Source organism: Charadrius vociferus, unplaced genomic scaffold (assembly GCF_000708025.1).
Source record: "Charadrius vociferus isolate BGI_N301 unplaced genomic scaffold, ASM70802v2 scaffold356, whole genome shotgun sequence".
Taxonomy (NCBI): domain Eukaryota; kingdom Metazoa; phylum Chordata; class Aves; order Charadriiformes; family Charadriidae; genus Charadrius; species Charadrius vociferus.
This window is the reverse complement of record NW_009648717.1, coordinates 1,050,523-1,064,092: the sequence shown is the minus strand read 5'-3', so window position 1 is coordinate 1,064,092 and position 13,570 is coordinate 1,050,523. Positions and strand designations below refer to the sequence as shown.

The 13,570-nt window shown below is 38.4% G+C and overlaps 1 protein-coding gene across 1 annotated transcript in view; it reads right to left on the bottom strand.

Moving 5' to 3' along the window:
* SCAPER (S-phase cyclin A-associated protein in the ER) overlaps window positions 1-13,570 on the bottom strand; it is a 162,202-nt gene that overhangs the window by 74,848 nt on the left and 73,784 nt on the right. The window contains exons 21-22 of the mRNA XM_009886675.1: window positions 9,555-9,620; window positions 126-252 (exon numbers count right to left, since the gene is read on the bottom strand). Coding sequence (XP_009884977.1) covers window positions 126-252; window positions 9,555-9,620 — 193 coding nt within the window. The remainder of the gene's footprint in view (window positions 1-125; window positions 253-9,554; window positions 9,621-13,570) is intronic.

Genomic DNA, 13,570 nt, shown 5'->3' with positions numbered 1-13,570 from the left:
TTGTTACACAGACGTCATGTATTCATCAATACATGTTTAAAACATTCCCAAATCCAAACGTATTATATTTGAGGACAACACAGTTTACAGGTTAATCATAAGTTATAATATAACAGCCACAATACCTCTTTTTCCAGAATACGTGTGATCTCTCCTAAAGTTCTGTCCAGAGCAGAAACCTTGTTGTTCCCCAACGAACAGCCATCCTGCATTTGAAGGTGCTTTAAAAGGTCTTTTGCTAATCGCTGTAACCTTCAACATTAAACAGAAAACAAAGAGCTATTAAAGCAAAAACTCTCCTGATCATGTAAACTTTCATCTATGTAATGAAATTCTGCTAACTGAAACAATCAGTTTCAGGGAAACGGCACAGAAATAGCGTGAACAGTACAGCCATAAAGGTGCTGCTTTATTAGCTACGTGTTTGTTCCTGCTGTTGTTGTTCAATAGAGTTAATTTCCCTATTCTCCCTCCACCGTTTATCCTGCTAGCTTTTGCCATCTTCATTTGCAACATGGTTTCATCTTCCTTTTCTTCCATCATTAAATCTTTTCCATCCACTTAAGCTGAGTAGTTCACTCTTGAGATGAGTAAGGGAAATAGAACAGCAGACTACTTGGCTTATTTCTTATAGGCATCATAAAAGAAATGGCTCTTTAGGGTTATTTGAATAAGTCAAAAGTAGTGACTTCGCAGACTACTTCAGAAAGGGCATTTTATTAATGAGGGTCAGTAATGAAGCCAAAACGCAGAAGCGGGAGAGATGCAGACACACGTGGGTTAGGATTCATTTCAGTTCTACACATCTACATCTGGGCTATTCACCTATGCTCTCCTGCTGGGCAGCAAGGAGAAATACGCAGTTCCAAGGCACCATTCGTCTCATCCTAAGGTCTAAAATAGAGCAGTCACAACACACTCATAATGTATCCTCCTTTGCCCTGAACGTGAAGTCAGTACCTAGCTCAGATGTAGACTTCTACGTCTGTAGACTTCTTAAGGCAGATGATACAAATGCTAACCAGAGTCCCTTAACTGGAGACTGAGAGAAGCAAGGAGCACGTATCCTTCAGCACTTGCCATGTATTTGTTTACCGCTGCCTTAATATCTGCGACTGGCTGCTCTTGATGACAGGCTCTGTGTTTGGTGGACCTTTGGTTTGATCTATTGAGCAATTTGTACTGAAAGCGGGACGAAGCTGGTAACTGAGCAGAATGGGCGGGCGCGATACCGTTGTGAGTAGAAGCAAACACAGCTCTAGAGGAAGAAAAAGATAGGGGAAGGCTATCAATGCTGATCATAAAATGGGAGACCATCAGTGTAAAAGGGGCAGAAAACATTCACAAAGTGACCACAGAGTAATGGCAAAGAGAAAATTATATTAACTAGTCTCCGAGAGGTGAGAAAGGAGACAGAACGGCTGCGGAATGTACCACAATAGTCATGTGTATAAAAAAAAAATAATCCATTTGTGGCAAGAATAGAGTTTCCACGTAATCAATAGGAAACAGGTACTCTGTACCTTTTCTGTGAAAAAAAATACGAGCTTTGGTATAAGGTTTCAAGAGACTCTGAAAATAGACATATATTTTTAAAGTACAAAGAAAAATGATCTGCAGAATTTGGTGTCTTGGACCTCTTATCATCTGGTCAGCTGAATCCACTAATATTCAGCCAGAATTCTTCTATGACAAGAAAAATAAAGGGAGATTACATGCTGATGAGACTTTCTGCACTGCTATTTCCTCTGTGGAAAATGAGGTTGGAGGAAACTTCTGTCTAACCCAGTAAGCCACGAGCTAAAATGGGAAAGAAAATTAAAAGCCAAAACACAAATAACTGCAGGACTTGGACAGTAAATCAGATGACCGCTAAGGCTGCTGAGCATAAGGAGTGGACTGCAGCACCAACGAAAAGCCGAACTGCTGCAGTCCCGGCAGATGATCTAGAAGCAGAATATTCCAGATATTCTCATAGAATGTGATTTAGAACGGCTATTGCCTTGGCAATATCCTAAGGCATTAAGCAAAACTATAGGCTTCCTCTCTTCGAAACATCTACCAAATTCCACCATTAAAGCATATATAGAGCTCTGAAAAAACCCACCACACTATATTGTAACTTCATCTGACAGAAGACAGCAAGACGGGTTTCCATGTGCTTCGTTTAACATCAGAGGAATGGAATTCAACCAGGATTAACCACAGAGGCTGAAGAAAGGGACTTTACTAATCTACATCAGGCATCAGCATATAAAATGTGTAACGGTTATCAGGATGCTACTCACGAGGACTCAAATAGAAAATAATCACATCGCATTGTTACTTCTGTTGACAAACTCCCTTTCTTTCTCTTCAGTCTATAAAGATGCTACATAAGTTAAATGACATGTTCAGATTTTGTCCTCAGTTAACAAAAAAAAAAAAAAAGGCAAAAAAAAAAGCTTCCAGCTCTCCAGTACTTCTAAAAGTCTTTATGGACAATTTTAGCAAAATTCAAACTTCCTAAGTATGTGGTCAGCATCATACAGTAAGAAACATGAAGAATAAATTTTCAGTTCTGCCGCATTAAAGAATTACCTCTTACATCCTCACGTCCTACTGTATGTTGGTCATCTGCCAAAACAAGGTAACCTATGCTATGTGATCACATGATGAAGAGAAGGGAATTAAACACTCTCTCCTCCCACTGAGTGAACCTCAGAGAAATTATTTTAATTTAATATCCTTTATAGTGACTTCTTGGCAGCGTCAGAGAAATAAGAATAATTTCAGGACTGCTTCAAAGGATTAGAAATCTATGCAAGATGACTTGTGCTTGGATACAGAATTTATCAGTGCTATGAACGGATCTGGAGAGAGAGAACTCTTTGTACATATTGTACTCCTTGTACGCTCTTTGTATGCACTGTCGATTAATACAGCGTGGTGTCAACACCTGATCCAGTGACCACGTGGAAATACTGTTGAGTCCAAACCCAAACAGTTCAAGGCAATTATTTAATCTTCATTCTCTCCCCCAATCTGCATTCCTCCAATGCTTACCGTGCTGTCCAGGGAATGATTAACTGAAAATTTACAGGGCCAAATAAAAGGGAAAGTTAAAGCGAATATCTTTTTATCTAAGGTTATTTACATCTCACTAATTAAGATGTTACTATTGCGCACAAACAGATAATTCAGAATGCAGAAGAAATATCATAAAGGATGTAAGGCACTGATTGGTCTCGGAACCTTACCATAACATAAATGTTAATAAATAGTACGTTCAGTAAATACAAATACATTATCTGATCTTTTTGCAGTGCAAATGGGAAAATGACGGATATTCGAATTAAAGGTTTATATAGCAAATATATCAACAAAATTTTTAAAAAAGCATTGTATGAATTAAAGGTTTCTTTTTAGAGTGGGCTAGATATTTTTAGCAGGTTTAATATATTTTATAAACTAAAGGAAAAAGATCTCTGTTAATACTCATGGGCTACATTTCAATCTCAAGGAAAAAAAGCCTTGAAATAGTAACATCAATGTATTTCAGCACTTCCATACTTAAATCTGTGATTTCTTGGCTGTGCACCGAATGTATGGAAGGAAGGATTAGTAGGACTGGGCAGAGCGCTGGATTGGGTGCAGTTCCTGTATGGAAGGAGCAGTTACTCCTCCCGTCCGCTCCTGCCGAGGGTGGCCCAACGCCAGCCGGACACACAGCCCCGATTCTTCCTGACGCAGCCTGTGCCTGGAGAGAACTGAGAAAGTCTGCAGCAGTTCCTGCCCAGCCTGAAACAGGGAGTTATGCTGTATCGTCTCAAAGCAACGTACTTTATATAACGCACCCTGCACTACTCTATACTGCCTGCAGCAAAATGACTATCCATTGTGGCACAAGGCATACCCCCACCGCGCTAGGTGCACAATGGGAAACACCGTTCTATAGCTTGAAACCGCGAGACGTGAAACATCTAAATCTGCAGCTTCACACACCTTCCTCAGGTTTTGAAATGGAGGCTGTCTGAAAAATGATGAAAAATCCCTATAAAGATTATTTTCTGAATTTATGTATTTGAATTCCTGTAAGAATGCTCTAGCAATTCTCTGAGGAGGAAATCTACCATGCACCCAGTCATAAAGCAGGTATTTGTCTTTTTTTTGAAGTGCAATTGAATTTCATTTTCTTTACGCTTCAGCTCTTCTGTAGTTCACATAGCTGTTTGGAAACTACATTTTGCACAAATATTTCTTTGCACAAATATTAACTTCAGAGATTATCTGATCTTTTCCCAGTAATCAGTATTCGGTATAATATCTTACAACTGGCCTAAGTGGACCCTAGCCTACCACACCAAGAAAACCTACAAGATAAGTTTATCCTGTGAATGCACTGAAATACCATACGGAAAATAAGAGAGAACTGTATTGTTAAAGGCATGTAGCCTGGGGCCTCTGCAAGAACAAACTTCACTCTACACTCTCATCTTTTCTCTAGCAGACTCCTACAGGAAATAATTTTTCATTTCCTAACTCTCCTCTTGTCGTGCTGCAGTTCTTTTTTAGGATAATAGTGGTTCCTGTTTCCATACTATCTGAAATCTCCCTTTATATATATATTTTTTTTTTTTTTTAAAGGGTAAGCAAACAAATAATATGTGAAAAAAAACCAATTCCTTCTTGCATGAGGGGAGACTAGCTAAAATATTAGATTAGGGGGTTAAATTTTTTTTCCCTGCAATCCTGCTAAGTCCCTTTAGGCACGTGGCATTCTTTCATTGCCTTACTTCCCCTGTTTGTATTAAAGGATGACAATTACACTTTGCTACCTGCAGATTGCTTTAACACTGAAACATATGTCCTTTGGATTAGAAGATACTAAGTAGATGTAAATAATACTCTCACTTTGTGAACACGTTTTCCTTCCCTTTTAAAAATGTGCTCCGATGGCCACCCGAGAACGCTGCGAACAGGAAGAGCCGTCACCGACACATACCTTTTGAGAAGCTAACTTAACAGACTGGACACGAAATAATTACATTCAGATCAGTTCACAGAGAATGCAAACTAGTACTACAAATCCATCAAGAGTCCACCAGCATTTATAAAGTGACCTGAGCGCCGCCAGGGAGCAGCCAGTTAATGCCCAGTGGAGAGAGGCCAGGGAGCGACCGCCGGGCTGCTCCCAGGTGAGAATGGACGTAGTCCTTTTCCTTCCAAGTCCCTCTTGTCACACCAAATAGTTCAGAGGGCAAAATATCTACCAAATAAGGCAGCATTTGCAATTCCTCCCCCAACTCCGAGTAAGGGACTCAATTTTTTTAACAGACAGCAAAAAAGAAAAAAAATAGCATCTGTTACAGACATCTTCTAAAAAAGAACTACTTAAAGCCTTTCACAATCCCACTCAGGAAACAGAGTCAGCACTCTTGAACCGAAAAAGGCATACATACCGTGTCTGTCAAAGCAGGACAAAGCCTGTCTGCTTATTGATATTAGTGTATTACCAATGTCAGGCTTAGAAAGCACTCGGATCAGTGCTTCCTTAGTGCACAAGGGTTTATAAAGCTGCAAACCATAAGCTAACAAGCACTACTGAAACAACCTATCAGCTGTAGCAGGAAATCGGTGGTCTCATAATATTAAGGTGGCTTAATCTTAAAGGTGATCTAAAAAGGCTTTTTACCTGCCAAAGACTAATTCTGGGTTCTGTCTTTCTTCTGTAACAACTGACAACATGACTAAGAACTAAAAATCAGATAAGACGTTGCATTCCATAAATGGTTTTAGTTGTTTGCAAAGACACAATCAATTTTGGAGGAGAGGACGGAGTAAAGAAATGTGACATAAGCAAAGAAGCACAAGAGAGTTATATTTAATGATTTAACTCTAAAGCACATTTGCCGCTGTTAAGCAAATAAGTCTACCAATTGCGTGACATTTTAAATGGAAGTAAAAAGATTTTCTTCATTTTTAAATTCCATAGTCCACTGAGTTAAAAAGTATGTTCTGTTCATTAGCATACTTTGACTCCAATCTGAATACCTCAAATCTTCCTTTGCTATACACAAAAAGTACTGGCATTTGTTTTGACACAAAGAACACATTTAGCACTCTCAGTTTTTACTGGCTTCATTCTGTGACCTGACTTTTCTCAATAACTTTGCAGATCTCCCGAGAGCGTGTGTCGGATAGCTGTTACTCCTCCTAGTATTGGCAAGAGTTTGCGCTCTCTCAGCCAGGTACAGTAGCAGTTAATATTACCCCCTAGTACAGTACACTGTGTTCTGGCTAAAAAGCCAATAATTTAATTATTTTCATAGCTCCTCAACGTAATAATGTTTCAGTGGAGACCTCCCACTGTTTGTTTCTTTCAGCTGATTCTTCTTCCTACTGTTCTTGGTTAAGTAGGATCCTGTACTTAGTCCTGTTTAAAAGGGGTTTCCCTATTAATTTTTCCTGTATTAAGAATGTGGTTTTCCATGTAAATAGATATGGTCTGGGCGAAAACTCTTGCCTTAAGAAATTTCTTGCCCTCTTGCCCTTTCCTTTAAAGGGAGAGATAAAACTACCCTTCCTTATCTTCCTTCAATTTTCTAATGTATTGTGTTGAATTAAAATATTAATACAAATAAACTGGGCTTCTGGTTGACTCACAGACAGTCCCCTATTTCTTCTTAGAAAGTCAGTTCACCCTTGAGCTCCCATCGCTATCCCCTCAATATCAAAGCAGCTTGCAAACATTTGAGCCCTGATGGTAGGTAAAAAGTTGTGTTCTTTTGGAAATAACTATACCTATGATATCTGAAACTATGTTCTAAAAATTTAGATGTAAGCATCTGCTAGATCACTAGATTTCTACATGAAGACTCCAAAAGAAATCTCCTAGAAGAACTGTGATGAAAGTGAGCTCCACTGTGGCCATCACACTGGTTCACATCTAAAAGGGTACAGCCCTGACCGAGGCAGTGAAGGACAAAAATAAGAAAGCAGATGGAACAGAAGACTCTGCCAGAAAGCACGCTAGTATTTCATTATCTAAAGAGAAATGAAGATGGTAAATTCAGGATCAGTCAAGAGATTACAAAAAAAAAAAAATCATCAGTCTGAGTTTCTGTTGAACTGCAATTGAGACACAATTGACCAAATTACCTCACTGTTAATCAGAAGTCAGAAACAAACTGAAGTAGAAGCACTGCAGCTTATCAGTATTTTCAGAGTCACTCAAACGCCCCACATTTCTCCTTTCTGACATCTAGACCCTAATTTTTTATTTTCTGGTAGCAAAGAAAAGCAAAACACAGGAGCTACAAATCTAAAAGTCTTAATCTGCCATGAAACTAATCTTGAAAATTGAAGTCCTGATTATTAAGAAGCGAAGCCAACAACAGAACCTTCTTCCCCAAAGTGTTTATGCAGGTGTGCCATCTGGTGGAGATGTTTCATTTTCTTATGTCAAATATCAGTGATGGATTTTTATTATTTTAAAATACATGCTGAGATTCAGCAGCAGGTTTTTAAACTACTGAAAAGGCTATGCGAAAGACAAGGCGTACAGGCTAGTTGTATATCCAACCAAGGAAGCCTAACAGCAAGGATCTGAACATCTTAACCTAGAGTTAAGTGTTAAAAATGCTACCTTCAAGTACATCAGCAATTTAGGAGTGATAGAAGCAACCACAAAACATAGAGGATCTGGTACAGGTTATTACCTCAGTCTGAAGACAAATATCCCCAACCTGGAAAGCAGTTGCAATTTTAGGGTGAAGGTACTTGAATCCAACTGTTGAGACAGCACAGCCTCTTGACTGACCTACCACAGACTTGTGAGCACAACTGTAAGAAAGGCACGCCATCTGCCCACCAGCCTTTTTAACAATGAACTGTAAATGGACGTCTCAGGAACGTTAAGAACAGGTCAAGCGTACATAATCCTCTTTACTAATCTGTTTCGTGTCGCCATTGGCAGCTTAGGAATCTCTTGGGCTGGATGTAGTTTCCTACAACCGCAGCAATGCGGGTAAACTTTTAGCGTCTGCATGATTTTTGCCAATGAGTTCCATACACCTCATTGCACACTGCGTGAAGAATCACTGTCTTTGGCTTCTTTTGAACCTGGCACCATCTTCATTCTGTGCTCCCTCATTCTGGTACCAGGAAGGACAGCACCCAACCAACACCCGTCTTTTCCATGCCATTTGTGACCTTGCAGACCTCTGTAACATATCCCCATTACAACTTCCTCCCATTAGCACATTTTTTTCTCCAGAATGAGAAGTAGTAGTTTACTTAATCTCAAATACAGAAGTTACATCAGAAATTATTACTGATTTCCATTCCCGCCTTCTCTGAACCTTTAACAATTCTAGCATATCCTTTCTGACATGAAGAACCAGAATTGCACATAGTATTCGAAAGACGTAGATGACCCAGGCGCTTGTACATGATGACATTCTGGTTTTGCCCCTCTCTAAATAATTTTAACAGAGGATTTCCTTTACCTGCCAAGAGTACTGAGCTGATGTTTTCTTGGAACTACCTATCACTTCTGTAAGTTCAAAGCCCGCACTTTGAAGAGATAATTGAGCTCTGCCTTCACCCTCCATTGTGTAGCACTTAATATACACTGGATTTCACCTGTCATTTTACTGCTGAGTCACTCACTCTCTTCAAAACTATCGTTCAGTGTCAGTTTTTGTCCCTACTCTCCTGAATATCTTTGCATCACCATCATCAAACTGTGTCATCTCACTGCTTGCCCTCTTTTTCCAAGTCACTTGTGAAAACATTTAACATCATCGGACTGCAGAACTCTACTGGTAACCTCCCAATTCTGCAAGGACTGATCATATACTCCATTGCTTTTCGGTTTTTTTTAACTGATTTTCTGATGCTACAGCTATATCGTTTCTTTTAAAAGCTTTGGTGAGAAACCTTGTCAAAAGCTTTCTGGAAATACAAATATTCTGCATCTTCTGTCAACCGGTTTCAATGGAATCAGAAAGCAAAAGCTGAGCAATTTTCAGTTTCAAACTGAGGAGGAGGAATTTGTCAGTGATACTAGGTCCCATTTTAATCTTACCATCCACTGGTTTCATCTGTGCCTTATCCTAGACAATAAAAAGGTCTATTCTTCAGAAAGCTCAATGCTAGATTAAGACATCTGTGCATTAAAATATCTGTGCTTTCACCATATGAACCCTTGTTTCTGCCTAAATGGAGGCCAAACATAAGATTTTCAGTCCAAGAACTCCAGTGCTGAATTTTCACCATCAGTCTTCAAGTACAAAGCTGGAACTTTTTTGCTTCCAGGTCAGAAAAGGACGAGCATATGTTCTCTTTACTATTAAAAATCACATGTTTTAAGATATACAGTGCCTTCAGGAAGAATTGCATTTATAAGGTCTGACCTTTTGTATTAGAACCCAATCTGTAATTCAAGATGGCAATATGCCCCACATAGAGTGGGAACCTTACCACACTTGCTCCAGCGGAAATTTCAGAAGCACTTCTGCTACAGACAGGGGAAAAGTGTATGTCTGAAATATATAAAGTTAAATGCTTACTTGGCTTTAAATGGAGAATCAGAGACAGCATTTTTTGCTTCCATCAAACTCTCGTATTCCTTTGCCCTGAAGGAGAAAAATATTCATTATTACTGACTGTTGCCTAAAGTGTACAATATGTAAGACCAGCAAGATAATTCTAACCCTTGTTTTTTTCTGTTTCATAGTAAAGCACACCATTTCTGTCAATTCTGCCCTGTCATAATCCACACTGATGCTTAACTACTGGCCATTAACAATTTACGACTAATATTACTATTTTAGAATAACATCAGTGCACAAATGGCATATTTATGTTGACTTTGCAAATGGTAGAAAATGGTACAAGTGATATACACAACTGCAGTAACCTACTGCTTATTATAAAATTATCACATTCATGGGATGAAAATATTAGTAATTTCGACGTGTAATGCAGATCAGAAGATCACTACAACACAAACATTATAACTAACATAAATAATGTTATTTTACAGGTTCAGGAGTATTTTTTATGTAACTGATGACTGTATCGTAACACAATGAACTTCGTTAGGCATACAGCATAGAAGTAAATACCTCCACCAATGAGTGTTTTACTGCTGGAAATAGAAACACAAACCTTTTTAGTCCCTTAAAAGTATTATTTCCACTGGCCAAATGCCAAAAAGCAGGAAGAGGGAGACAGGCCTTTTTTTTTCCTACTGCTTGTTTTGACTCCCTCCAGCCCGTGCCAAAAGGTGAAAATCATCACCAGCTCATCAACCAAAACAGGATGCACCGTGGTAATCCTGTAACCTTTTAGAACGACATACACATGCAAAGTAAAACTAATCCAGACACTACAGTGATGCAGAAAAAGTCAATTCTCAGACAGAGTCCTGTGATGAAGAAATATCCAGCAGGCAGTAAAAGAATTTAGCCGTTAAAAACATGCATTAAAATTGCTCTTTCGATTTTTATTCTGAAATGAAGACTTCACAGATGCAACACGGATGTCTAGGGACATCAGGGAGATCCGCTGTACATGTCTCTTGAGGTTGTGTTCTCAAAAGAACAAGACAGCATCATTCGTGGCTTGGAGAATTCTTCAAAAAAGCTGTACATACACCTGAAGGAAACTAAACTGGCACACTGGACTAAACCTGCCAACAGGTACGTGCTCTGTCCGTCTCTGCCAAGAGCACCCATAACAAGCCCCAGAGGGAAGTGCCAAAAGCCCCTCAGGACAGCAGCAGGGAAAAAAACTGACTCAGGGCAAATTTCAACCATAAAAAATGGCATGTCCTGTTAATTTTCCAGGTATTCTGAATATTAATTGCTATAAAGTTGGCAAGAATGTCAACTGACAAATGTCCGATTGTTTTTTTCAACTCTAAGATTTTGACAATGGCTTCCAATGGGAAATGCGGTTCATCACTGCGCTGCAAAAAAAAAATGATTTAGTAAAGATTTAATTCCTGTTCTTTCCCTTGGATACATTCACTAAATGTTTCTTTATATTTCCTGTTCACCCAAGTGGATCAAGCTTTCCAAAGCAACACAAGTTTTCCCTGGGCTTGCTTAACCTATACAACTCGTGCTACATGCAAATATTGTTACATTACCACTAGCTCTGATTTGTGGCTCATTAATAAAGCTATTAATCACAACTGAATTTAGTATTAAACATGAAGGTGAGATTCCTTTATTAACCTTTTGCCTTCTTTCCTGCCTCTTCACCAGAAACAACACAATTCAGCTTTGAGTTTTGTACAGACAAGTCAGTCAACCATGAATGATCACCTAAAATATCTATTACTGAACGAACACGACCGGAGTGCTTTAAACCCATTGCAAAGTGTCCCTCAACTGGATATACTTCCCAGGCAGTAGCTACACCTCGACTGCTGGAGGTTAGCTTTCATCAAGCCTCCTTTGGCCATGCGGCTACCAAAGTATTCTTCTGCCAGCAGCACATACACGTTTAACCTGAGATAATTTACTTAGCTATATATCAGTTGTTACTATAGCACCAGTTTAATGGCTTAGGGTTATAAATATAATTAATAAGACTAACAAAACTTCTCAACGTATCTAATAACCCATTGATCACAATTTGTCCCCTCATTCACCTTTGCCCTTCATTGCTTTGATATTGTAATAGTGATTTAAGATCTAGGAACTCAGGAGTGCAACAGGAACCTATTTGGAGGCAGTTCCTTATTTTTTTCAAGTTTAACATATCACAGCTTCCTAGAAACAGAAATGAACGTATAATTTCAAGTCTTGAGGTATAAGGGGGTTTGTTATAACTCTTTTTCTAGAGAAGAGGAATAGTTGCAAATATGTACTAAAACGTGGGTTGTAGATAATCCGCTAACACCTGTGAAACTATGTGAATTATTGACATCAAACGCTCTCCAGCTTCAAACCATCCCCGACAAAATAACTATTAAGTATTTTAACTTCATATTCCACCTAGGTTTTGAGTTCATTTTGAGCAGTAAAATCCCAGCCATCTGGTGGTAGTACTGTCCAGATTGCTGGCAAACATAGTAGACATTACCTAAATTATTTAATTTAGTATATCATATCGTAATTCTGAGGTTATTGCTTTAATTGCTTTAGCCACGTAACTTAAGATAATCCTCTTCCATTTTCTGAACATGGAAAACCTCCCCACCTTACCAGTAATAAGCTTAGATGCAGGAACATCCAGGCAGTATTTGTCATTACTGTGCCCATTACTATTACTCAAGTGTCAATTATAGTAACTGTAGAAGACTGGCAAGGCTCGCACGGCTAAAATTAATTTCCCAAATGGATTCCCCCCCCCATCAATTTTTTGTTTGAAATTCCATGGAACAACCCTTGCTTCATATCACCACTGGACACTTCTATTAGCAAGTCGTTTGTGTTAACGTTAGAAAACTCATGGTGAAATCTTCAATTTAACTCTCAGTTATCTTCAAGGACAGTAATCCCATTGAAGAATTTAGTCACCCTTTAAAACTAAAAACAAGCTTAATGAACATGAATTTCATGTCTTGCCAATATAAATCCTCTCAGATTTTGAAACTTTCAGTGTATTTTTCCACAGTATATCACCTTTTAAAATGATGCCCCTTTATTACGGTTTTAATTATAATTTTTGAGGATGAATATGCTGACTCACCCAACAGTCTGACACATAAGAATTCAAAACGTTCTGAAAAAGTTTTTCAACTATCAGTGCCAATAAATTATTATTTGAGTTGGTAATACTAGGTTTGACAAATCTTTGACGAATTCAACAGAAGCAGCTCTTGAGAAGGAATTAAAATTGGACATAATAACTGCATTAAATCAACAGGTAATATTAATAACACTGCATCTCGAGCAATCACAAACCTGGAACATGTTACCCAGTTTCAACAGTATGTTCTAATGCGGTATTCAGATAGTGGATTTGCTCCTCCAAAGATGAAAACAATCAGAAACAGTAACACATTGTAGAAGTATTGTGTTTTTGAAGACTAATGTGCCATTATTAGCACTATTATGACTTAATAAAACATCTCATTTTTACTGTAGCTCTAGAAATCCATTCAGGTCTATTTCTCTTGTTTGTAACCCTTCTTGCTTAAAAAAAGGCAGACAAAATACGTAACGATGATTCTTACCTTCTGAGAAGTGTTTTGAGAGAGAAATGCAAAGATAGGTTCTAATAATTAAGTATTACCCTCAGCTGGGGACTCTTCAGCTGTAAGGACCGACACTGCCAGCTCATGATACAATGACGTCCTGCATATCATACTGATTTGCAGATGTCACTTTTTAGACTAATAACAGATTGCAGGTCTGACAACTCACTTTCCATTTTAAGATATTTTTAACTTACTTTTTGTTGTGACAGGCAACAAAAAATGATTAAATTTAGTCATGGGACTTGACACTACTGCAGGCTGACTTCTATTTGTTGATTACTATTGATTTTCTTTGATACTTCATTTAAAAAATCAATAGCTAGAAAGAAAAATAGGCATGGTTTACACAAATTTAAACATGCTATTGTA